Source organism: Oncorhynchus gorbuscha, linkage group LG11, assembly GCF_021184085.1.
Source record: "Oncorhynchus gorbuscha isolate QuinsamMale2020 ecotype Even-year linkage group LG11, OgorEven_v1.0, whole genome shotgun sequence".
In the NCBI taxonomy this organism is placed as follows: domain Eukaryota; kingdom Metazoa; phylum Chordata; class Actinopteri; order Salmoniformes; family Salmonidae; genus Oncorhynchus; species Oncorhynchus gorbuscha.
The window spans coordinates 56,755,510-56,780,106 of NC_060183.1; the positions used below are offsets into that span (position 1 = coordinate 56,755,510).

The following is a 24,597-nucleotide window of genomic DNA, read 5'->3' on the forward strand; positions in this document are numbered from 1 at the left end:
ACAGTGTTTGTTTACATTTAAATTGTTTACAGAAATTGGACAAAAACAAGCTTTTATTTTGGGTTCTCATGGAGTGTGACAGTTGAACTAAGCTCATGAGCCATTTATTTATAAGTTATAGTCTTCAAGAATCAATGGATATACACCACCGGTCAAAAGTTTTAGGACACCTACTCATTCAAGGGTTTTCTTTATTTTTACTATTTTCTACAGTGTAGAATAATAGTGAATACATCAACACTATGCAATAAGTGGAAAATATGGAATCATGAGGTAACCAAAAAAAGTGCAAAGCTGTCATCAAGGCAAAGGGTGGCTACTTTGACGAATCTCAAATATGTCACGCCCTGACCTTATAGTTATCTTTGTTTTCTTTATTATTTTGGTTAGGTCAGGGTGTGACATGGGTGATGTATGTGTTTTTGTTCCTGTCTAGGGGTTTTGTTTATCTATGGTTAGTTGCCTGTGGGGGCATTTGTTTATATACAGCGTCACGTTCATTTTGTTGTTTTGTATAGTTTGTTTAGTATTTCTTCGTTAATAAATAGAAGAATGTATTCACATCACGCTGCACCTTGGTCTCCTCCATTCAACGAACGTGACAAAATATAACATATATTTTGATTTGTATAACACTTTTTTGGTTACTAAATGATTCCATATGTGTTATTTCATAGTTTTGATGTCTTCACTATTTTTCTACAATGTTGAAAGTAGTAAAAAATGAAGAAAACCCTGGAATGAGTAGGTTTGTCCAAACTTTTGACTGGTACCGTAAATATATTTTATAAATCTACAGATCTACAGATTGCCCCTTTATGTCTATCAAAAGTGTGTGAGTTTGAGCATGTGTCCATTAGGACTATGGATTTTTTTTATCAGCATGAATTAAATTGAGCAATAAAACATACTTTTATTCCTTAGGCTGGGATCTGCACTATGCAGATGTTGCAATAGCACATTTTTCCCTGGCTGTCCACTGGTTTCAAAAACAATGATTGATAGGCAGCTTAAACTTATTGAATTCAACCTTTATTGGGTTCAAATACACATTTAGATTTGTGAACAGCCATCCACAACAACCACAATTCGTAAGGCGCAAATAGATAAATGAGAGAGCAGCAGTGTGATTCACATCAATGCGCTATGTAGATATCAATAATATGTGATATCCGTATCGCTGTAGACTACACCACTGCTGTCATCCTTACCTCCAAGCGTTTATTCAAGTTGGATAATCTTTGGATGCCGACTATTGGAATACATAGCTTGGACAGTAGCCTACAAAAGCCTATTCTTGCTCTTTTCCCGCGATCCATCAAGCACATTTGGTGTGTCATCATAGTGGTCTCTGACTTGTGGTCAGACTCGCTCTGGTGGAACAAACTTAAACTCGCGCCTTTTTTCAATGCTGATTTGAATGTCATTGCGAAAACAGAGAAGTGTCAAAGATTTTTTTTCGCAAACATCTTTTCTGAGTTTAAAAGTCATCCTTGAAGTAATCATCTAGTTTTTCAAAAGCATCTGTAATCTGATTACAATAATTTTGCTGGTAATGTAACGATGACAGTTAGTGTTTTTTGTAATCCCTTACAAGTGTTAGGGGATGTTGAGCAGAACCTACCATAGGGCTCTGTAGTTTAATGGAGAGTTTGTCCAGCAAAGGTATTCACATATGGGATTTATGAAACAATAGAGCTAGTGTGGAGCACTTTGGTGCTGCGGCTACCAGACTGCAAATGAATGCCTTTAAATAGAAAAATCCTTTTGGGGGAGAGAGAATTGGTTTAATAGTGTTTCCTGCCTTAAAAGATTGCACCGCTCCCCAGCGATAATGTGACATTTCCATTCTTCCACACGGGCACAGTCCAGAGTGCTTATACAGTTGAAGTCGGAAATGTGCATACCGTACACTTAGGTTGGAGTCATTAAAACTCGTTTTTCAACCACTCCACAAATGTATTTTTAACAAACTATAGTTTTGGCAATTGGTTAGGACATCTACTTTGTGCATGACACAAGTAATATTTCCAACAATTGTTTTCAGACAGATTATTTCACTTATTTCACTTGTATCACAATTCCAGTTGGGTGGCAGGTAGCCTAGTGGTTAGAGTGTTGGACTAGTAACCGAAAGGTTGAAAGATCGAATCCACAAGCTGACAAGGTAAAAATCTGTCGTTCTACCCCTGAACAAGGCAGTTAACCCACTGTTCCTAAGCTGTCATTGAAAATAAGAATTTGTTCTTAACTGACTTGCCTAGTAAAATAAAAAATACTGCCCAGGAAGGAGATGTGTTCTGTCTCCAAGAGATGAATGTATTTGGTGCGAAAAGTGCAAATCAAACCCAGAACAACAGCAAAGGACCTTGTGAAGATGCTGGAGGAAACAGGTACAAAAGTATCTATATCCACACTAAAACAAGTCATATATTGACATAACCTGAGAGGCCACTCAGCAAGGAAGAAGCCACTGCTCCAAAACCACCATGAAAAAACCTAGACTATGGTTTGCAACTGCACATGGGGACAAAGATAATACTTTTTGGAGAAATGTCCTCTGGTCTGATGAAACAAAAGTAGAACTGTTTGGCCATAATGACCATCATTATGTTTGGAGGAATAAGGCAAGCCGAAGAACACCATCCCAACCATGAAGCACGGGGGTGGCATCATCATGTTGTGGGGGTGCTTTGCTGCAGTAGGGACTGGTGCACTTCACAAAATAGATGGCATCATGAGAAGGAAAATTATGTGGATATATTGAAGCAACATCTCAAGATATCAGTCAGGAAGTTAAAGCTTGGTCACAAATGGGTCTTCCAAATGGACAATGACCCCAAGCATACTTCCAGATTTGTGGCAAAATGGCTTAAGGACAAGAAAGTCAAGGTATTGGAGTGGCCATCACAAAGCCCTGACCTCGATCCTATAGAAAAGTTGTGGGCAGAACTGAAAAAGCTTGTGCAAGCAAGTAGGCCTACAGACCTGGCTCAGTTACACCAGCTCTGTCAGGAGGAATGGTTCAAAATTCACCCAACTTATTGTGGGAAGCTTGTGGAAGGCTACACGAAAAGTTTTACCCAAGTTAACCAATTTAAAGGCAATGCTACCAAATACTGAAATAAATCATTCTCTCTGCTATTATTCTGACATTTCACATTCTTAAAATTAAGTGGTGATCCTAACTGACAGGGAATGTTTACTAGGAATAAATGTCAGGAATTGTGCAACTGTGTTTAAATGTATTTGGCTAAGGTGTATGTAAACTTCCGACTTCAACTGTATATACTCACGGGCATGAAACAAATAACTTAACATGAATCAACATCCAATCAGCATACTGCTAAAGCAACACTTGAGTGGTTTAAGTGGAAACATTTAAATGTCTTGGAATGGCCTAGTCAAAGCCTAGACCTCAATCCAATTGAGAATCTGTGGTATGACTTAAAGATTGCTGTACACGAGCGGAACCCATCCAACTTGAAGGAACTGGAGCAGTTTTGCCTTGAAGAATGGGCAGAAATCCCAGTGGCTAGATGTGCCAAGCTTATAGAGACATACCCCAAGAGACTTACAAGTTTTTATCTGGTTTATGAATTGACTAAAAGTAGCTGATTAGTAAAAGTAGCTTGATCAGACACTTACTTACTAAGATGAGGCTTATCTTGTAGTTCTTATGTTTGGTACAACTTACGTCTGTTTTAGACATACCTACAGTTAATACAGTTCCTACTTAGTCAAGGAGTCACTTGAACGCCCTGTACCGTTTGTTTTCTACTCTGAATTGGCTAATCTGGAATGCAGGGCCATGGAAGTTGGTTCCTGTGCATACACATCAAGAACAGCTCCAAGTCTTCAATGTTAAGACCCAGCAAAAGGAGGATGGGAGTTATGATCAGAATGGCCACTGTGGGTGGAAATGCAGCTCTTGCAGAAAGAGGAAATTAGGAATATATGAATAATTGTTTAACTACATGTACTGTACATGTGAGTGAAAATAGCTGTTTTATTTGTTTCTCCAGAACACATTTTACAGTCACATGTATGGTACATGGAGTTAAATAATTATTCAATAGGTGGCTCAGCAGAGGGGTAAACTCCACCGATATGCAAACGCTGCAATAATATACTGGCACTATCTGGAAGTGTCTTGCACCTTTTAGACTGACCTGGAATGTGTGGCTCTGCTCTTTTTCCCCCCTTCATTTTCAACGTATCAAACTAATAACGATTTCCCCCTCAAAACGCTCACATTCCTAACATTGAAGCCATGCTTGAGGATTTTAAAAACATGGATTTTTTGCAGCAAATCGGGGGGGGGGGGGGGGGTTGTTGAGAAACACCAGGTCCTGAGAGATCTGCACCAGATGTGTTTATTCATCTGGATATTTTTTTTTCACATCTCAGAGTGACTTCCAGTTATACTGGTGTTTAAAAATATTTTTAAGTGGTCTATTTTTGGTCACACAGTATTTCGTTTTGTTCTGGTAACAGTTTGATCGACATTGGGGAGGTAGAATTGTAACATTACATCATTAAAGTTATTATCATAATACCACAACTTTATTTTGATAATTTTTCATAGAGCTGTGGACAGTTCAAACTTGACCCTTTCTCAGTGTTAGATTGCTGAGCCCTAATCATTCATTTAATCAGATAGTATCTGAGGAAATACCACTGACAAAAGTTTAATATCTCATTTGATATGGCAAGTGTCAATTATGTTGAAAGATCATAACAGTAATGATTCTATCATGTTAGAACAATCTGATAACAGCAATGTATGCATAATGTATCTACATGCTAGAGTTTCAGTTCGGTGCCTTTGTTGTAAACACTTTTATTCATGTGTCCTCCTGCTGTTCTTGTTGAAGGAAACTGAAGCTGGAAAAGGAGTTGGCTGGAATGCTGTGGCGGATAAAGTGGGAGGACCTGCAGTTTGAGAGCCCCAACAAATATCCCAAAAAAACAGGCAGCCGTCTCACCCTCTCACAGGTACATTTGTCTCTGAAATAAGACTCAAGAGTTCAAACCAATGAATGACCTGTATTATGTTGTTTATTAGTTGTTCAGAGCGATCTCATATTATGACATGCTGGCAGCCTAAAACATTTCCTCACAATTTGATCTTAATATTGTTTAGATTTGATCAGTAGTCCTGGCACTGCCGTGCATCGGAGATTAAAGATGTTGTTTCTCTAGCAGATTAGAATTCCATTTTAGCCAGTGGGAAAGAAACGGCTCAACAGATGCAGTTTATCTTGCTAAAACCTCTCTACAGACCCACAGTATCACTGCCCACTCTCTCATAGCTTTGATCTTAAGGCATCTTTGAGATTCCATTTGTAATGAAAAGTGGTATATAAAATACATCTATTATTATTATTATTATTATTATATGCAACAGAGGACTAGATGTCTGTCTCCGTGGTACATGACATCATTGTTGTTTAATAGCACACCAAATGTGCAGTAACAACACTGGCATTGGAATGTATCTAAAACTGTAGTTACATGTTGGTGTCTGTACATACACTATATGTTTTACATTGAGAGCGAAAGACAGAGAAAGAGAGAAAAACAGTCTAAATCCTTTGTTAGTTTAAACATTCTTGAACGTCTTCCCGGTGGTTTACTGAAGGTGGCTGGGTTTGCAGTGGCAGACACATATTAAATGATTGTTAAAATAATCCCAAATCGTACAGTACACACGTGCAGACATTCATGCACGCACATGCACACACCTTCATTAAAAGCTTTCAGTCCAATTCCTGGGATAATAGTGTGGAAAACATGTTGATTTTCCAGACCTATTTATTTCCAGTATGCCATGTGTTGCCAGTATTTGCATTATCTAAACATGTGTAGTGCATGCTGACACTTAATACATTACCCTCACTCCCTTTTCATTCACTCTGTGTACACCCGTTGCTACACATACGTCTCCCGAGATTCGGTTTAGCATATGACAACAGCAATTCTTCATTTAACTGGCAAATATACCCATTGCACTTACATATGAATAAAATGTTCAAGCTATTGCAAATAACTCGTCTGAATTGTTTAAGTGAACGTTGTATGTTTGCACATGTAATGATAACCAAACTGAACCTAACTGTAGTCTGCCTGAACATTTCTCTGACTGTATCTTATCTGAGAAAGGATACTTGTTCCTCCTTCCAGAGAGGCTCCAGCTACGGCTCCTTGATAACTGCCCATGGAAAATATCAGCTATTTGCTAAAACAGGCTATTTTAAGGTAAGGCTTTCTGAGTTCTGACATTTTCAACTCCTGCTCACCCACGTGTACACGCTCACAGAGGAGATGGAGAAGAGAGTAGGCGAGCTCTGCACAGCTCAGCTGGGCTGGTTTTAATGTGATACACAGTGTGGTTCACACCTCGTCTGGACACAGCTAGCAACGTGTTGTTGTTAATGTCTCTGTTTAATGAGTCTACTGAGAAGGGGGAGGATTATGTGAAAAACGTCAGGCTTTGAATGTTGAGACGTGGTTGTTGGCTACATGTAACACATTTCCTCTCTATAGAAATATGCTGTAAAGTATCCAAAGCATTATATTTCCTCCTTTTTTCTATTTAGAATGCACACCTTGAATTTGATGGTGAGCTGCTCAATTGCTATATTCCTCCTATTGTACCTAGCAGTCTATAATGTACTGTCTCCCTGGATTTCTCTCGCTTCCTCACCTTCTCTGAAGATTGACTTATCATCCCATTTCAAAGTGACAGATATAACTCTCCATTCCGGTAGCATAGAGTTCATGGTAAATATACCTGGCACACAGATATCATACTCTGTTAAAGGAACACTAAAGTACACCTATTTTTACTTATGTTTTTCCCTTTCTCTTCCTCTTCCCAAGAATTCAGTGAATAAGAATGGAATACGTCAATGTTCCCATGAACCTTATACATGTCCTTTCTTTTAGCTATTTTCTAATAATGAATGGATGCCTGTCTGTCACACAGCTCCCAAAGATGGTCACATTAAGTTCTAGAACACATCTCTTTCAGTACATTTACATTTACATTTACATTTAAGTCATTTAGCAGACGCTCTTATCCAGAGCGACTTACAAATTGGTGCATTCACCTTATGACATCCAGTGGAACAGTACACCACATATAGAACACATCTCTTTCAGTACACCACACATAGAACACATCTCTTTCAGTACACCACACATAGAACACATCTCTTTCAGTACACCACACATAGAACACATCTCTTTCAGTACACCACACATAGAACACATCTCTTTCAGTACACCACGCATAGAACACATCTCTTTCAGTACACCACGCATAGAACACATCTCTTTCAGTACACCACGCATAGAACACATCTCTTTCAGTACACCACACATAGAACACATATCTTTCAGTACACCACGCATAGAACACATATCTTTCAGTACACCACGCATAGAACACATATCTTTCAGTACATCACACATAGAACACATCTCTTTCAGTACACCACACATAGAACACATCTCTTTCAGTACACCACACATAGAACACATCTCTTTCAGTACACCACACATAGAACACATCTCTTTCAGTACACCACACATAGAACACATCTCTTTCAGTACACCACACATAGAACACATCTCTTTCAGTACACCACACATAGAACACATCTCTTTCAGTACACCACGCATAGAACACATCTCTTTCAGTACACCACGCATAGAACACATCTCTTTCAGTACACCACGCATAGAACACATCTCTTTCAGTACACCACACATAGAACACATCTCTTTCAGTACACCACACATAGAAGACATCTCTTTCAGTACACCACACATAGAACACATCTCTTTCAGTACACCACGCATAGAACACATCTCTTTCAGTACACCACGCATAGAACACATCTCTTTCAGTACACCACTCATAGAACACATCTCTTTCAGTACACCACACATAGAACACATCTCTTTCAGTACACCACGCATAGAACACATCTCTTTCAGTACACCACTCATAGAACACATCTCTTTCAGTACACCACGCATAGAACACATCTCTTTCAGTACACCACGCATAGAACACATCTCTTTCAGTACACCACGCATAGAATACATCTCTTTCAGTACACCGCACATAGAACACATCTCTTTCAGTACACCACACATAGAACACATCTCTTTCAGTACACCACACATAGAACACATCTCTTTCAGTACACCACACATAGAACACATCTCTTTCAGCACACCACACATAGAACACATCTCTTTCAGTACACCACACATAGAACACATCTCTTTCAGTACACCACACATAGAACACATCTCTTTCAGTACACCATGCAGTAGACTGTCACGCAGCCTGCATAGAAGGTTATTAATATCTGTCTCTTTATCTTGCTGTCTCTTTGACACAGGGCAACCTGGTGGCCATCAAACATATGAACAAGAAGAGGATAGAGCTGACCAGACAAGTGCTGTTTGAACTCAAACATGTAAGCCCAGATCAGTGCCAAATGTTTGACTGTATACAGTGCCTTCGGAAAGTATTCAGACCCCTTAACTTTTTCCACATTCTGTTACGTTACAGCCTTATTCTAAAATTTATTACATCGTTTTTTCCCTCAGCAATCCACACACAATACCCCATAATGACAAAGAAAAAACAGGTTTTTAGACATTTTAGGAAATGTAAAAACAGAAATATATTATTTACAAAAGTATTCAGACCCTTTGCTATGAGACTCAAAATGGAGCTCAGCTGCATGCTGTTTCCATTGATCATCCTTGAGATGTTTCTACAACTTGATTGGAGTTGACCGGTGGTAAATTCAATTGATTGGACATGATTTGGAAAGGCACACACCTGTCTAGATAAGGTTCCACAGTTGACAGTGCATGTCAGAGCAAAAACCAAGCCATGAGTTTGAAGGAATTGTCTGTAGACCTCCGAGACAGGATTGTGTGGTGGCACAGATCTGGAGAAGGGTACCAAAAAATGTCTGCAGCATTGGAGGTCCCCAAGAACACAGTGGCCTCCATCATTCTTAAACTGAGGAAGTTTGGAACCACCAAGATTCTTCCTAGAACTGGCCGCCCGGCCAAAATGATTGTAACTCTGACAGAGCTCCAGAGTTCCTCTATGGAGATGGGAGAATCTTTCAGAGGGACAACCATCTCTGCGGCACTTGACCAATCAGGCCTTTATGGTTGAGTGGCCAGACGGAAGCCACTCCTCAGTGAAAGACACGACAACCCGCTTGAAGTTTGCCAAAAGGCACCTAAAGGACTCTCAGACCATGAGAAACAAGATTCTCTGGTCTGATTAAACCACGATTGAACTCTTTAGCCTGAATGCCAAGCGTCATGTCTGAAGGACACCTGGCACTATCCCTACAGTGAAGCATGGTGGTGGCAGCATCATGCTGTGGGGATGTTTTTCAGTGGTAGGGACTGGGAGATTAGTCAGGATCGAGGAAAAGATGAACGGAGCAAAGTACAGAGAGATCCTTGATGAAAACCTGCCCCAGAGCGCTCAGGACATCAGACTGGGTCGAAGGTTCACCTTCCAACAGGACAACAACCCTAAGCACACAGGGAAGACAATGCAGGAGTGGCTTTAGGACAAGTCTCTGAATGTCCTTGACTGGCCCAGCCAGAGCCCGGACTTTAACCTGAAAATAGCTGTGCAGCAACGCTCTCCATCCAACCTGACAGAGCTTGAGAGGATCTGCAGAGAGGAATGGGAGAAACTCGCCAAATACAGGTGTGCCAAGCTTGTAGTGTCATACCCAAGAGGACTTGAGGCTGTAATTGCTGCCAAAGGTGCTTCAACAAAGTACTGAGTAAAGGGTCTGAATCAAATCAAATCTAAGTTTATTTGTCACGTGCGCTGAATACAACAGTGAAATGCTTACTTACAGGCTTCAACAAATGGTGCGAGAAATAAAAGATGTGTGTGTGTGTAGATAAGTAAAGAAATAAAACAACAGTAAAAAGACATTTGATAAAAGAGTAACAGGGCTATATACCGACACCTGTTAGTCAGGCTTATTGAGGTAGTATGTACATGTAGGTATCGTTAAAGTGACTATACATATTTGATGAACAGAGTGTAGCAGAAGCGTAAGAAGAGGGGTTGGCGGGTGGTGGGACACAATGCAGATAGCCCGGTTAGCAAATGTGCGGGAGCACTGGTTGGTTGGGCCAACTTAGGTAGTATGTACATGAATGTATAGTTGAAGTGACTATGCATATAAGATAAACAGAGAGTAGCAGCAGCGTAAAAGAGGGGTTGGGGGGGGGCACACAATGCAAAAGTCCGGGTAACCATTTGGTCACCTGTTCAGTAGTCTTATTGCTTGGGGGTAAAAACTGTTGAGAAGCCTTTTTGTCCTAGACTTGGCACTCCGGTACCGCTTGCCATGCGGTAGTAGAGAGAACAGTCTATGACTGGGGAGGCTGGGGTCTTTGACCATTTTAGGGCCTTCCTCTGACACTGCCTGGTGTAGAGGTCCTGGATGCCAGGCAGCTTTGCCCCAGTGATGTACTGGGCCATACGCACTACCCTCTGAAGTGCCTTGTGGTCGGAGGCCGAGCAATTGCCGTACCAGGCAGTGATGCAACCGGTCAGGATGCTCTCGATGTTGCAACTGTTGAGGATCTGAGGACCCATGCCAAATCTTTTTAGTTTCCTGAGGGGGAATAGGCTTTGTCGTGCCCTCTTCACAACTGTCTTGGTGTGTTTGGACCAATCTAGTTTGTTGTTGATGTGGACGCCAAGGAATTTGAAGCTCTCAACCTGCTCCACTACAGCCCCGTAGATGAGAATGGGGACGTGCTCGGTGCTCCTTTTCCTGTAGTCCACAATCATCTCCTTAGTCTTGGTCTTGGTCTTATGTAAATGTGATATTTCAGTAGGACATTTTTATACATTTACAAATATGTCTAAAAAGCTGTTTTTACTTTGTCATTATAGGGTATTGTGTGTAGATTGATGAGGGAAAAAACGATTTAATCCGTTTTAGAATAAGGCTGTAACGTAACAGAATGTGGAAAAAGTCAAGGCGGTTGAATACTTTCCAAATGTACTGTATGTGTGATGTTATTACTTAACATTATTATCATAAAGTCTGGTGTGTTGTTTAACTCTTTACTACCTCACTGCAGGGGTATTCATTCCCTAAGTAAGCGTTTGTTAAACTTCGTTCAGCTAGATGGTCCCGTGTGGCTCAGTTGGTAGAGCATGGTGCTGTAAACATCAGTCGTGGGTGCAATTCGCCCAGGGGGCCAGTATGAAAAAAAAATGAAAATGTCTGCACTCACTACTGTAAGTTTGCTCTGGAAAAGAGTGTCTATTAAATGACTCATATGTAAAAATATAGTGGTCTTTTACCTCGTTGATGATTTCGTTTTATTGGCTGCTATAGAGAGTTCACTCACCTGATTTAAACCAGTCACTGATGAAAAGATTAAAGTAGTAAACACTTGGACCCTCCAGGACTAAAGTTGAATGTGCCTGCCTTGTTCACTGCCTCCTGTTGTTGTAGGGGATCATACCTCTGTTTATGACCCCTGTGCAACAGCAGTAGTAGAATGAGTCTCTCCCACTGAGGTGGTTAAGCCACTGTAGACTTTGGCGGATGTGAAGGGGATGTGTACTGAATCATTACCAGGTTGTTCACAGGAGGGCCTCTTTCACTCTGCTGCAGGAGATGTCTCATTAATGAACCTGTGCTCTTGCTGCTGTTACAAAGACAGATCCTCAAACATCCTCAAACACCCTCCAACATCAGCTGTGGATGAAGAAAATTGTCTCCGTTTTGGGAATGACATTTTATGAGACAGTTATAAGGAAATGGGGGGGGGGGCAACTAATACTTGAAACACAATGTGGAAAAGGCAAACATTGATGAAACATATTAGTTTAACCCTCCTGTTGTGTTCATTTCATGTTAATTAATTCTGTGGTCCCGGTCCAAAATGACCGCTCCATTATAGCTGATTATAAATCCATAATAATACATATATTATCACCTAATGTTGTGATAGATCTTTTTATCAACTTAAGTTCTTGTGTACAAGTTTTGAACTTCTATTTGCTATTTATGGCCTCTAGGCCTCATTGACCTGAGCTCATATAACTTGTTTTTATGTTAGAAAAAGCATAATTTATGAATTATTTTGACTATAACAAATACTCAGATTAAATATATTGTGCTAGTTATCACAGACTACTTTGTGTCAAAGTTTAACAAGGACTCTCTCTCCTCCTCACCAGTATCATGATCAAAGATATGATCAAGAGCCTCACATACAGTATATCGTTTGGTCATTGTGCTGCTACAGAATGAATTGTGAGCAAGGCCTCAAAAAAGCTTTATATACCAGAGCTGCGAGAAAAGTTCTATATATTATTGAAACAATGTTGCGATTGTTTGTGAGAAGGCCAACAGGTGTGGTTCCCGTGAGGGAAAGATTATATTGGGGAAAGGTTCCCGTGGGGGTTGTCATGGAAGCCAAGAAGAGGAGTGAGGTGTGTGTGTGTGCTCAAACACACAGACATGTGGGGGTCTGGGAGAAGAAATGTGTCCATCTGATGAATGGGGATATGCCTGAACTAAATGTTATACACTAATTGTAGTCTCACCTATTAATTTCCTTTGACCGGGAACACCACAGGTGTACAAAAGTTAAATAAAACACCCAAAATGTAATGAAAATCATCCAAATGTATTTTGTGTGTTGAGATGCTATGTGTGGACAAAAGTCATGGAATATTTTGACAATCAGATTAAGTGAACTACATTTTTCAGAGAGAAAACTTGTAAATCGGTCCAATTCGACCAGAACACAGCGGGAGGGTTAAAGCTACTGAAAAGCCAGAAGTCAGTGCTATTATCTGATCTCTGGGTCTGTATTAATTGAGTTATCACCCGTGTTGGTGGATAAGGCTCTGGGTGGCCTGGGCTCTCTCACTCTATGTCTGTGTCTGAGCTTTGGATGTGAGACACGGCGGTGGGTGGGCTGCGAGCACAGGAGAGACAACCGTCTGAGCTAGCAGCTCCTCAGACGCCCCGGCGACCTGATCGGCGGTCAGGCCCCGCTCATGAAAGAGCCAACCAGATGGGGGAGAGAGGGGTCTGCCAATGGAAACTTAACTGCTTGTCTTCCAGAGCCTCTCCTCCCCTCCTCCGTTAGCTAGCGTTCAGCATGGGAAATGATATAGGCCAAAGGGTACGCTAACTTCTCCTGAGTCGTAAAACAGGAGTGACTGACTCCCTGGTTTTGGTGTTATAGCAGCTGTCACTCACCTCTGTTTTCCATGAAATGGCCCCAGACCAAAACACACCATACAGGTTATGCTCGCTGTTATTTTTAGAAGTTTCATGCTGCTCAGAGATATTATGTACCTCCTCCCTGCTAGGGCATGGATGTTTTGAAACCGAGAGGATATGTGGACAGGAATGAATTTGTGTGTCTCTTTAAAAGATTCCTTCACTCTGTTGTTTATACATACACAGCATATGGAACTTTTAAATACAGAGCTCACAATGCTTTCCAAGGTGATTTCCATGACATTTTATTTGACATGATTCATTTTTGGACTAGATCCCATGTAATGCATTTTACACGTTAGCCAGCTATGCACTCATATTATAGCTAGTACATCCTTTCAACACCTCCATATTTTTTCACATTCTGTGGTTTTTCACAACACTGCCTCATTCATAACCTCTCTGCCCAGTTTATTCACATGCACGTGTCAACTGGATGGCCTATGAGTGAATGCTATACTCAACACGTAGACAAGACACTGTGCCAAACCTGCTAGCTGTAAATAGACTATTCTGATGAGGTTTTGTCTGTCCTATTTGTTAGCTTTTCTAGAAAAGCTCATCCATTTTTTTTAGCATCTATTGCCATATAATCTTGAGAGATATAGCTATAATGATGTAATAATTATATTTGTTTTGGTTACAGATGAGAGATGTGCAATTCAACCATTTAACCAGATTCATTGGTGCCTGCATTGACCCTCCCAACATCTGCATCGTGACTGAATATTGTCCCAGAGGCAGTCTTCAGGTAACACCTCACAATCATTATATTTAATGGAATATTAGTTGTATTGCATGTTTTGTCAAGTATGACCACCAATATTATATTAAAATGGCCATTCAGTGTAATCTTACTCATTTATTCATTCATACTATTTCTGTAAATGTATGGTTTAAAATGCCCTGACTGAGAGACATTTGGAAACAAACACTTGACTTTCATGTTCAGTTTGAAATGCCAGCCTGATATACTGCTACTGCCAAAAATGTAAGAATGTAAAACTATAGGAAACTTTTAGCAATGGAGCTTATTGTGTGAAAACATTTCATACGGACTCACTGTAACACTGTGTTACTGTTTAAAAGACAGGACAGATACATGTGATGTAGCAAGATGACAGCAAGATTCCAGAAATGCTTATTTAACTTTTAGGACATTTTGGAGAATGAGAGCATCAATCTGGACTGGATGTTCCGCTATTCACTCATCAACGACATAGTCAAGGTATGTGTTCTTCACCTACTTAGGTGTCATATTGTGGAAAATATAAAGGGAATCCATGTGTGGAGCCACGTCACATGTTGCTGTAAGATAGCAGTCAACAATACTATGTTGGTAACTGCAGTTTGGTTGTTTTGAGGTCACATGGCTACATGCATCAAACTTCATATGACCTCAAACTTGGACAGCAACATAATCACAATCTCACCACAAAATTATTTGCACTTAATAAAAAGTAATCATCCATATATTTTCAATAGTTATTTATTGCCTGCTCTAACAAAGGGGCTTTTTGTTTGAAGTCACTATCTTGAGAGATACTATATTGGTGAAGTACATGGAGAATGGAGTACACCAACCACATTGCTGTTAAAATAACAGTCCGTCAAGCTGGCAACAACAGGGACCTTCTGACAAGCAAAAGGGCCTATAAGCCACATTCTGATACACAAGTGTCTCAAAATATTAGACGTATACATGGAAGTGCAGTATCCTTTTGAGTCCCCGTAGAAATGTTATGCACATCAATACCACAAAAGTTCCAATGTGACATGTAAACTGAACACTTGGATCCATGCAGAATTTTTATTGCATTTCCATTTCGATCGAACCCAAAACACAGATGTTCCACATGATCAGTATGTTTTCACGTATGCTATACTGTAGGAAAAATGTCTTGAACGGTACATTTCATGCTTGCTCCACCAGGGAATGAACTATCTGCACAACAGCTACATCGGCTCCCATGGAAATCTGAAGTCATCTAATTGTGTGGTGGACAGTCGATTTGTGTTGAAAATTACAGATTACGGACTGGCCAGTTTCCATTCATCATGCGAAAATGACGACTCGCACGCACTCTATGCAAGTAGGTCAACATTGTCAGCGGAGGGGATCACTTTGCCTCTTCACCAATGGAAGGAAACTAAATGGAGGATTGGATAAAGGAAAAGGTGTTCAGTGGATAATGTGAGTTTGTTGTGTTTCCAGAGAAGCTGTGGACGGCCCCTGAGTTGTTGATCTACGACAGACACCCTCCACAGGGCACCCAGAAAGGAGATGTGTACAGCTTTGGCATCATACTCCAGGAGATAGCCCTGAGGAATGGACCCTTCTATGTGGAGGGCATGGATCTGAGCCCCAAAGGTAAAATTAATTACGCCAATAAACACAATTATAATGACATTTTGACATTTGAGTCATTTATTTAGCAGACGCTCTTATCCAGAGAAACTTACAGTTAGTGTATTCTTCTTAAGGAGGCTAGGTGAGGAAGAAACATTGTGTTTTTAAATTCATGTTGTATATTGCATTTCTGGGTTGACTAGAATGAAACTAAAGCAGAGGTGCTACTCACCTTGTTTGAGGAACATTGCAGAGAACAAATCAACAGGAAAAAACTGAATATGCAAGAACGGCTAGAGGTGTGTTGTAAGTACATTGAAGCAGTGTCGTGGAAATTCTACACAGGGACACTCAAAGTCAATCTTAAATTAATTATTGTTTATTATCAGCGTGCTGGAGAGGTTCCAACCAACTCAAGTACACATGTTGGTCAGGTGCTCCTCCCAGGGCAGTCCAGTTAGTTCTCTTTTATACAGACAAGTTATATTTGCATAATTTAGCTTATTCATCATTCATAATTAATTAATCACTAACATTTGCTTAATTCATGTGACAGACCAATACCTCATGAGGCTTCTTCTCTCTAAGCTGAGACCTTGAAACTAAGACATCCCTTTCTCAAAACAAGGTTCTGGGCGTACTGCCAAATTGCAGATACTGATAGTGAGGATTCATTCAATCAGTCACTTGCATGAACAAAGAAATTGGTTATTAGAAAAGCACATGAATAGAACACAAAAATTGAATAAAAGCTATCAGTAGCTATCAGCAAAGTCAATGCTAGTAGAAAATAGAAAGGTGTGTGCAAGTGTTAGTTTACAAGAGGCAAGGGTGCTGTGGGGTTATTTAAGATACTATTTGAAGAGGTAGAGTTTCAGCCATTTTCTGGAAGATGGGCAGGTACTCTGCTGTCCTAACTTCAGGAGGAAGCTGGTTCCACCACTGGGGTGCCAGAACAGAGAAGAGCTTTGACTGAGCTGAGCGGGAGCTGGCCTCCCATAGGGGTGGGAGGGCCAAGAGATCAGAGGTGGCAGAACGGAGTACTCAGGTTGGGGTGTCGTGTTTGACCATAGCCTGAAGGCAGTTCTTCAAATCAAATCAAAGTTGATTTGTCACGTGCGCCGAATACAACAGGTAGATCTTACAGTGAAATGTTTACTTACAGTCTCTAAACAATAGTGCAAAAAAGGTATTAGGTGAAAAATAGGTAGGTAAAGAAATAAAACAACAGTAAAAGGACAGGCTATATACAGTAGCGAGGCTATAAAAGTAACGAGGCACACCGGTACCGCTTGCGGTAGTAGAGAGAACCGTCTATGACATGGGTGGCTGGGGTCTTTGACAATTTTTAGGGCCTTCCTCTGACACCGCCTGGTGTAGAGGTCCTGGATGGCAGGCAGCTTTAGCCCTAGTGATGTACTGGGCCGTACGCACTACCCTCTGTAGTGCCTTTCAGTCAGAGGCCAAGCAATTGCCGTACCAGGCAGCTGTAGAACCTTTTGAGGATCTCAGGACCCATGCCAAATCTTTTCAGTTTCCTGAGGGGGAATAGGCTTTGTCGTGCCCTCTTCACAACTGTCTTGGTGGGTTTGGACCATTCTAGTTTGTTGTTGATATGGACACCAAGGAACTTGAACCTCTCAACCTGCTCCACTACAGCCCCGTAGATGAGAATGGGGGCATGCTCGGTCCTCCTTTTCCTGTAGTCCACAATCATCTCCTTAGTCTTGGTTACGTTGAGGGATAGGTTGTTATTCTGGCACCATCCGGCCAGGTCTCTGACCTCCTCCTTATAGGCTGTCTCGTCGTTCTTGCTGCTCCATAGGCAAGTACCATGGTCTTGTCGTGGATGCAAGTTCCCACATGGCTGACATATTGAACATCAAGTTGGGCATTTCCATGGTAACGGAATTACGAGTTGATTCAGTTGTTTCACTTGAAAACAAAAACATTGATATCAAAGTTTAACAAACCCTACAACTCTATGCACAAGGCCTACTTTTAACAATGTACACTGAAAAAAACTTTAGTAAGGAATTACGGTAAAATATACCTCAGATGTTTATGCAAAACCACGTAAATATTTGCAGAATGGGGTGTCTGCTATGACATGGCACGTTGAGTTTGAAAAATATAACATTTTGGTTATTGAACTACAGTAAGTGAAGTGGATTTACAGCCGGTAATAGAATTACAGTAATGGAATTACATCATGGGTCCCTGATCTGTACTAAACAGAAATGCTTAATTATGGATATGAATGTCATTGTTTCACAAGTTTAGACATCACAGCACAGTAGTGTACAGTGCAGTACAATACAGCACAGCAGAGCAGAGTTCAGTACAGTAGAGTACAAATATACTGTACTTGTTACTTCTGTGAACTTTCATTATCCTCCCTCATCGGGAGGGGGAGAAATGAGAAAATATCTTAAATATATGTGGATTTTTGGTCACGGAATTACAACCCACACAGCATTTCTTATTCTTACTGAAGGTAAACAATTTCTCCAAAAGTATATATACTGAACAAAAATATAAACGCATCTACTGCAAATATTTTACTGAGTTCGTATCAGGAAATCAGTTTACAGTTCATATACGGAAATCAGTCAATTAAAATAAATTAATTAGGCCCTAATCTATGGATTTCACATGACTGGTAATGCAGATATGCATCTGTTGGTCACAGATACCTTAAAAAAAAGGTAAGGGTGTGGATCAGAAATCCAGTCAGTATCTGGTATGACCACCATTTGCCTAATGCAAGCTTGATAGATCTCCCTTTCAGAGTTGATCAGGCTGTTGATTGTGGCCTATGGAATGTTGAACCACTCCTCTTCAATGGCTGTGTGAAGTTTCTGGATATTGTTGGGAACTGGAACACACTGTCGTACACATCGATCCAGAGCATCCCAAACATGCTCAATGGGTGACATGTCTGGTGAGTATGCAGGCCATGGAAGAACAGGGACATGTTCAGCTTCCAGGAATTGTGTACAGAGCCTTGTGACATGGGGCCGTGCATTATCATGCTGAAACATGAGGTGAGGGCAGCGGATGAATGGCACGACAATGGGCCTTAGGATCTCTTCATGGTATGTCTGTGCATTCCAATTGCCAATGATAAAATGCAATTGCATTTGTTGTCCATAGCTTATACCTGCCCATACCATAACCCCACTACCACCATGAGGCACTCTGTTGACAAAGTTGACATCAGCAAACCACTCGCGGACACAACGCCATACACGTGGTCTGCGGTTGTGAGGCCGGTTCGATGTACTTTTTTAAAGATTGAAACTGGTTGAACAGTGTATCTATGCCTTCCTTTCAAAAAAAATATAGACTCTTAGCTTTCATTTTACACCCAATTTGAACTCCTATGAACTTCACGTTGGTGCTCATGGGTCCTTTTACATGGAAATGCCCTGTTGTGTCTGTCTCCATTGTTGAGCCAATTACTCTGTCTCTTCAGATACTTTAGGCAGCTTGCCTCCTGTTCACCATGAATCAAGTGCCATTATTTCCTGCTTGATTGAATGTTCCTAATCGATAAAGTAATGGAGTAAAAGTCACAATCATCGGAGTTGGACAACTCCAGTCTTCGGCTTGAGGGCTGCAGTACTGCTGGTTTCAGTTCTCCCTGGGACTTAGGGGGCTTTCACACCAAATTGGTTTTGTGCTGTTTTTCCGAACTCTGGTGCATTTACCCCTTAGTTCAGTTCGTTTGGACTGGTGTAAACACTCTATCCCGACTCGGGAGCACACTAAAACAACGTACCGTGGTTCCATCAAAAAGGGTGGTCTCGGTCCGATTCAATTCTTACCGTGATGAGGTTCGCTGCAGGTGAGAACGCAGTCCAGATCAAATACAGGAAAAGAACAGGAAAAGAACCAGTCGCTCATTATTATTGGTTGTTTGGCTGCGAGCATTTGACGAAATGCACACAGCATCATAACTTGAGATATCTGAAACATTCTGTGGGTAGCAGCGCATTTATGAGTGCGTCCAATGCAGATTTGTAGAGACGGGGCTATACTGAATATGGTCTATTCACGTCGCGTTTAGAGTTTCCTCCCGCATGTTGTTGGAAGACAAAAGCGAAAGTATTATGAAGATGGGAACACAAGTGTTCTTTCATGATAATCATCAATGCATTTTTGTCCAATAAGCAAATGACTTACATGGACACGTTTAGACATTTTTATTAGTTTGACAATTAGGCAATGTAAAACCAACCGGACCAAATGAAAACATTATATTAACAAATAGTCTAACTCTGATTCGAACTATAGCTCTAAACTATGTGTGAAAACGCCCTTAATTGATCGATCGATTTCACTGTTTTCCCAGAGAATGCAGAACACACACACTAACACACCCCCTATCTTGTCTATTACAGAGATAGTGCAGAAGGTGCGTAACGACCAGAGTCCTTCCTTTCGGCCCACCACAGACAACAGCTGCCACTGTGAGAAGCTGACCATCCTGATGGAAAGCTGCTGGGCCGAGGACCCCGTCGAGCGGCCAGACTTCAGCCACATCAAGATCTACATCACCAAACTAAACAAGTGAGCACTGAGCACCGTTGTGCCCCAAAATGGCTTCCAATCTCATCTTGTATCAGATACCATGTAGATCATATTTTCTTTTGATTTATTTTATGAAGATGTTTGAAAAAGAGAATGAAGGAAATAATTGCATTAAGTTGATATTATCAAGAGACGCTGGAAAAGGGATCTACTATTAATATTAACTTCTTGCGTCGAGCCATCCCGGATCCGGTATCGTGACTACAGCCTCAAGCTCATTACCATAACGCAACGTTAACTATTCATGAAAATCGCAAATGAAATGAAATTAATCTATTTGCTCTCAAGCTTAGCCTTTTGTTAACAACACTGTCATCTCAGATTTTCAAAATATGCTTCTCAACCATTGCAAAACAAGCATTTGTGTAACAGTATTGATGGCTAACGTAGCATTTAGCGTAGCATTTAGCATTAGCATTCAGCAGGCAACATTTACACAAAAAAACAGAAAAGCATTCAAATAAAATCATTTACCTTTGAAGAACTTCAGATGTTTTCAATGAGGAGACTCTCAGATAGCAAATGTTCAGTTTTTCCTGAAAGATGATTTGTTTAGGACAAATCGCTCCATTTCTGTGTCACGTTTAGCTACGAAAAAAAACCTGTATCCAGGATTGTGTAAATCTATCAGCAAGCTCATTAGCATAACACAACGTTAACTATTCATGAAAATCGCAAATGAAATGAAATATATGAATCTATTTGCTCTCAAGCTTAGCCTTTTGTTAACAACACTGTCATCTCAGATTTTCAAAATATGCTTCTCAACCATTGCAAAACAAGCATTTGTGTAACAGTATTGATGGCTAACGTACCATTTAGCATTAGCATTCAGCATGCAGCATTTTCCACAAAAACCATAAAAGCATTCAAATAAAATAATTTACCTTTGAAGAACTTCAGATGTTTTCAATGAGGAGACTCTGTTAGATAGCAAATGTTCCGTTTTTACAAAAAATATTATATGTGTCGACTAATCGCTCCGTTTTGTTCATCGCTTTGGGTAAGGAAAAAATAATAATAATAAGTCATTAAAATGCTAACTTTTTTCCAAATGAACTCCATAATATCGACAGAAACATGGCAAACAATGTTTAGAATCAATCCTCAAGGTGTTTTTCACATATCTATCGACGATAAAAATCCATCGTGGCAGTTTACTTTCAATTCTGAAGAAATGGAACGCGCATGGACCTACAGATTACGCACACAGGACACCGGGCGGGACACCAGGTAAATGTAGTCTCTTATGGTCAATCTTCCAATGATATGCCTACAAACACGTCACAATGCTGCAGACACCTCGGGGAATAGACAGAAAGCGCAGGCTCATTCCCGGCGCATTCACAGCCATATAAGGAGACATTGGAACACAGCGCCTTCAGAATCCGGGGCATTTCCTGTATGAAACTTCATCTTGGTTTCGCCTGTTGCATTAGTTCTGGGGCACGCACAGATAATATCTTTGCAGTTTTGGAGACGTCAGAGTTGTGTCTTTCCAAGGCTGTCAATTCCATGCATAGTCGAGCATCTTTTCGTGACAAAATATTGAGCTTAAAACAGGCACGTCTTTTTATCCAATAATGACACAGCGCCCACATAGGTTCAAGAGGTTAAATAAAATCGGGATGCTTATCACACACAAATCATTTCAGATCAGAGTGATAGGAAGTCTTCTACCTCCAAAAGTGTGTGGTTCATATTTATCTTGTTGTTTTTCATTGCTTACGCTATGCATGATTTAAATGCACATTTTGGTTCAGTGGTGTGTGCGTGTATGCATGTAAAAAGTATGTTTTCCCTTGAGCAGGGCACACCTGATGCTGATCAAAAGCAGGAAAACCTTAAAGATGTAGAGATGAGTGACCTCTGTGACGAAGGAAATAAAGTACTTTATGAGCTGTGGGAGGAAGTCAGACCCTGGTATTTGCTCTGTCGCTGGATTAAGCTTTCCTACAACTTTCAGATGTGCCCCCTTAGCTTTCCTACTACTTTCAGATGTGTCCCCTTAGCTTTCCTACTACTTTCAGATGTCCCCCCTTAGCTTTCCTACAACTTACAGATGTGTCTCCTTAGCTTTCCTACTACTTTCAGATGTCCCTTTAGCTTTCCTACTACTTTCAGAAGTCCCCTTAGCTTTCCTACTACTTTCAGATGTCCCCTTAGCTTTCCTACTACTTTCAGATGTCCCCTTAGCTTTCATACTACTTTCAGATGTCCACCCTTAGCTTTCCTACAACTTTCAGATGTCCCCTTAGCTTTCCTACTACTTTCAGATGTCCCCCCTTAGCTTTCCTACTACTTTCAGATGTCCACCCTTAGCTTTCCTACAACTTTCAGATGTCCCCTTAGCTTTCCTACAACTTTCAGATGTCCCCTTAGCTTTCCTACAACTTTCAGATGTCCCCTTAGCTTTCCTACTACTTTCAGATGTCCCCTTAGCTTTCCTACTACTTTCAGATGTCCCCTTAGCTTTCCTACTACTTTCAGATGTCCCCTTAGCTTTCCTACTACTTTCAGATGTCCCCTTAGCTTTCCTACTACTTTCAGATGTCCCCTTAGCTTTCCTACTACTTTCAGATGTCCCCCCTTAGCTTTCCTACTACTTTCAGATGTCCCCTTAGCTTTCCTACTACTTTCAGATGTCCCCTTAGCTTTCCTACTACTTTCAGATGTCCCCTTAGCTTTCCTACTACTTTCAGATGTCCCCTTAGCTTTCCTACTACTTTCAGATGTCCCCCCTTAGCTTTCCTACTACTTTCAGATGTCCCCTTAGTGCAGAAGTGTTTTGATGTTATTCAACGCTTCTGTATTTCTTACAAGTGCAAACAAAGGCTTTTTTTTGTGTTGGTATAGTAGAAATTCTCCTTTTGAATTCTGACAGTTGTGACAGGGAGATCACAACTACGGTTGCAAAGGTACCGGTAATTTACCAAAGAATCTTCAGTAATATTGGTAATTAACAGGTCATTTTTGTCAATCTATGGTAATTTTGGGAATGTATACTTGAATAACTAAGATCTGGTGACTGTGCAGGCCACTTCAGTAAGCTGAAATCACTGTAATGTTCGTATAACCATTCTTGGACCATACTAGCCTTGTGGCTTCCTGCTGAAAAAATCCATTCATGGATATACTGCTGCCATGCAGGGATGCACCTGATAGGCAATGATGTTCATATATCCTGTGGCATTCAAACGTTGCTCCACTTTTTCAAGGGGCCCAATGTGTGCCATGAAAAGACCACACCATAACACCACCACCACCAGCCTGCAATGTTAACACGCGGCAAGATGGATGCATCTACTCATGTGGTTTTCTCAATACCATAGTCCTCCCATCAGCATAAAACAGCAGGAACCACGATTCATCAGACCAGGCAATGTAATTCCAATTCTCCAGTGTCCAGTGTTTTCGTTCCTTAGCCTACTGCAACCACAGTTTCTTGTTTTTTTGCTGAAAGAAGTGGAACTCTGTAAGGTCGTCAGCTGCCATGTCCAATTCGTGTCAAGGTACGACGAGTTGTGCATTCTTTTATGGGTCTTTGGGCAACAATATTGTACTGGACTGTCAGTTGACTAACTGTAGCGTGTCTGTTGCTCTGCACAATTCGTCAGCCTCCTTTGTCCTCTTTCATCAATGACCCATTTTCGACCACTGGCCTGCCATTGGCTGGATGTCCTTTGGGTGGTAGACCATTCTTGATACACACAGGAAATGGTTGAGTGTGAAAACCCCAGCAGCGTTGCAGTTCTTGACACACTCAAATCGGTGCGCCTGGCACCTACTACCATACCCTGTTCAAAGGCACTTAAATGTTTTTTCTTGCCCATTCACCCTTCACACAGCCATTCACCCACACATACACCATCCATGTATTAATTGTCTCAAGGCTTCAAACCTTCTTTAACCTGTGGCATCAATAAGGGATCATATCTTTCACCTGGTCAGTCTATGTCATGGAAAGTGCAGGTATTCCTAATATTTTGTACACAGTGTAAATTGCACAAGAATTATACATTTATAGATTTTTTAAAGGTATTTTTTTCTCTTTATTCAACCCGCCACTTTGTGTAGCCGTTAGAGATAATGATAATGATAACCGTCTGCTGGTAAATGGAAAGGATTTCCCAAAAACCTTCTCAATTACATTTTAACTACAGTGTAGTCTATGCCTACCTGACAGAATTATATCATGATTATTTGCATCAATTCAGTGAGCATTTTGTTTAGGAAACTCTGCAATCACACGAGCGCTACAGAAAGACTGCTAACCAAATAATGGTCTCTGGCTGGTGCACATGTCATGTT

At 40.8% G+C, this 24,597-nt stretch overlaps 1 protein-coding gene across 2 annotated transcripts in view; it reads left to right on the forward strand.

Moving 5' to 3' along the window:
- Positions 1-24,597, forward strand: part of LOC124048988 (atrial natriuretic peptide receptor 2-like) — a 57,556-nt gene that overhangs the window by 24,535 nt on the left and 8,424 nt on the right. Inside the window, exons 8-15 of one of the 2 annotated variants that reach the window (XM_046370237.1) lie at positions 4,878-4,998; positions 6,166-6,261; positions 8,421-8,498; positions 13,987-14,091; positions 14,497-14,568; positions 15,274-15,433; positions 15,556-15,711; positions 20,097-20,265. In XM_046370237.1, coding sequence (XP_046226193.1) covers positions 4,878-4,998; positions 6,166-6,261; positions 8,421-8,498; positions 13,987-14,091; positions 14,497-14,568; positions 15,274-15,433; positions 15,556-15,711; positions 20,097-20,265 — 957 coding nt within the window. The remainder of the gene's footprint in view (positions 1-4,877; positions 4,999-6,165; positions 6,262-8,420; positions 8,499-13,986; positions 14,092-14,496; positions 14,569-15,273; positions 15,434-15,555; positions 15,712-20,096; positions 20,266-24,597) is intronic. The other variant, XM_046370238.1, reaches the window with a different exon arrangement.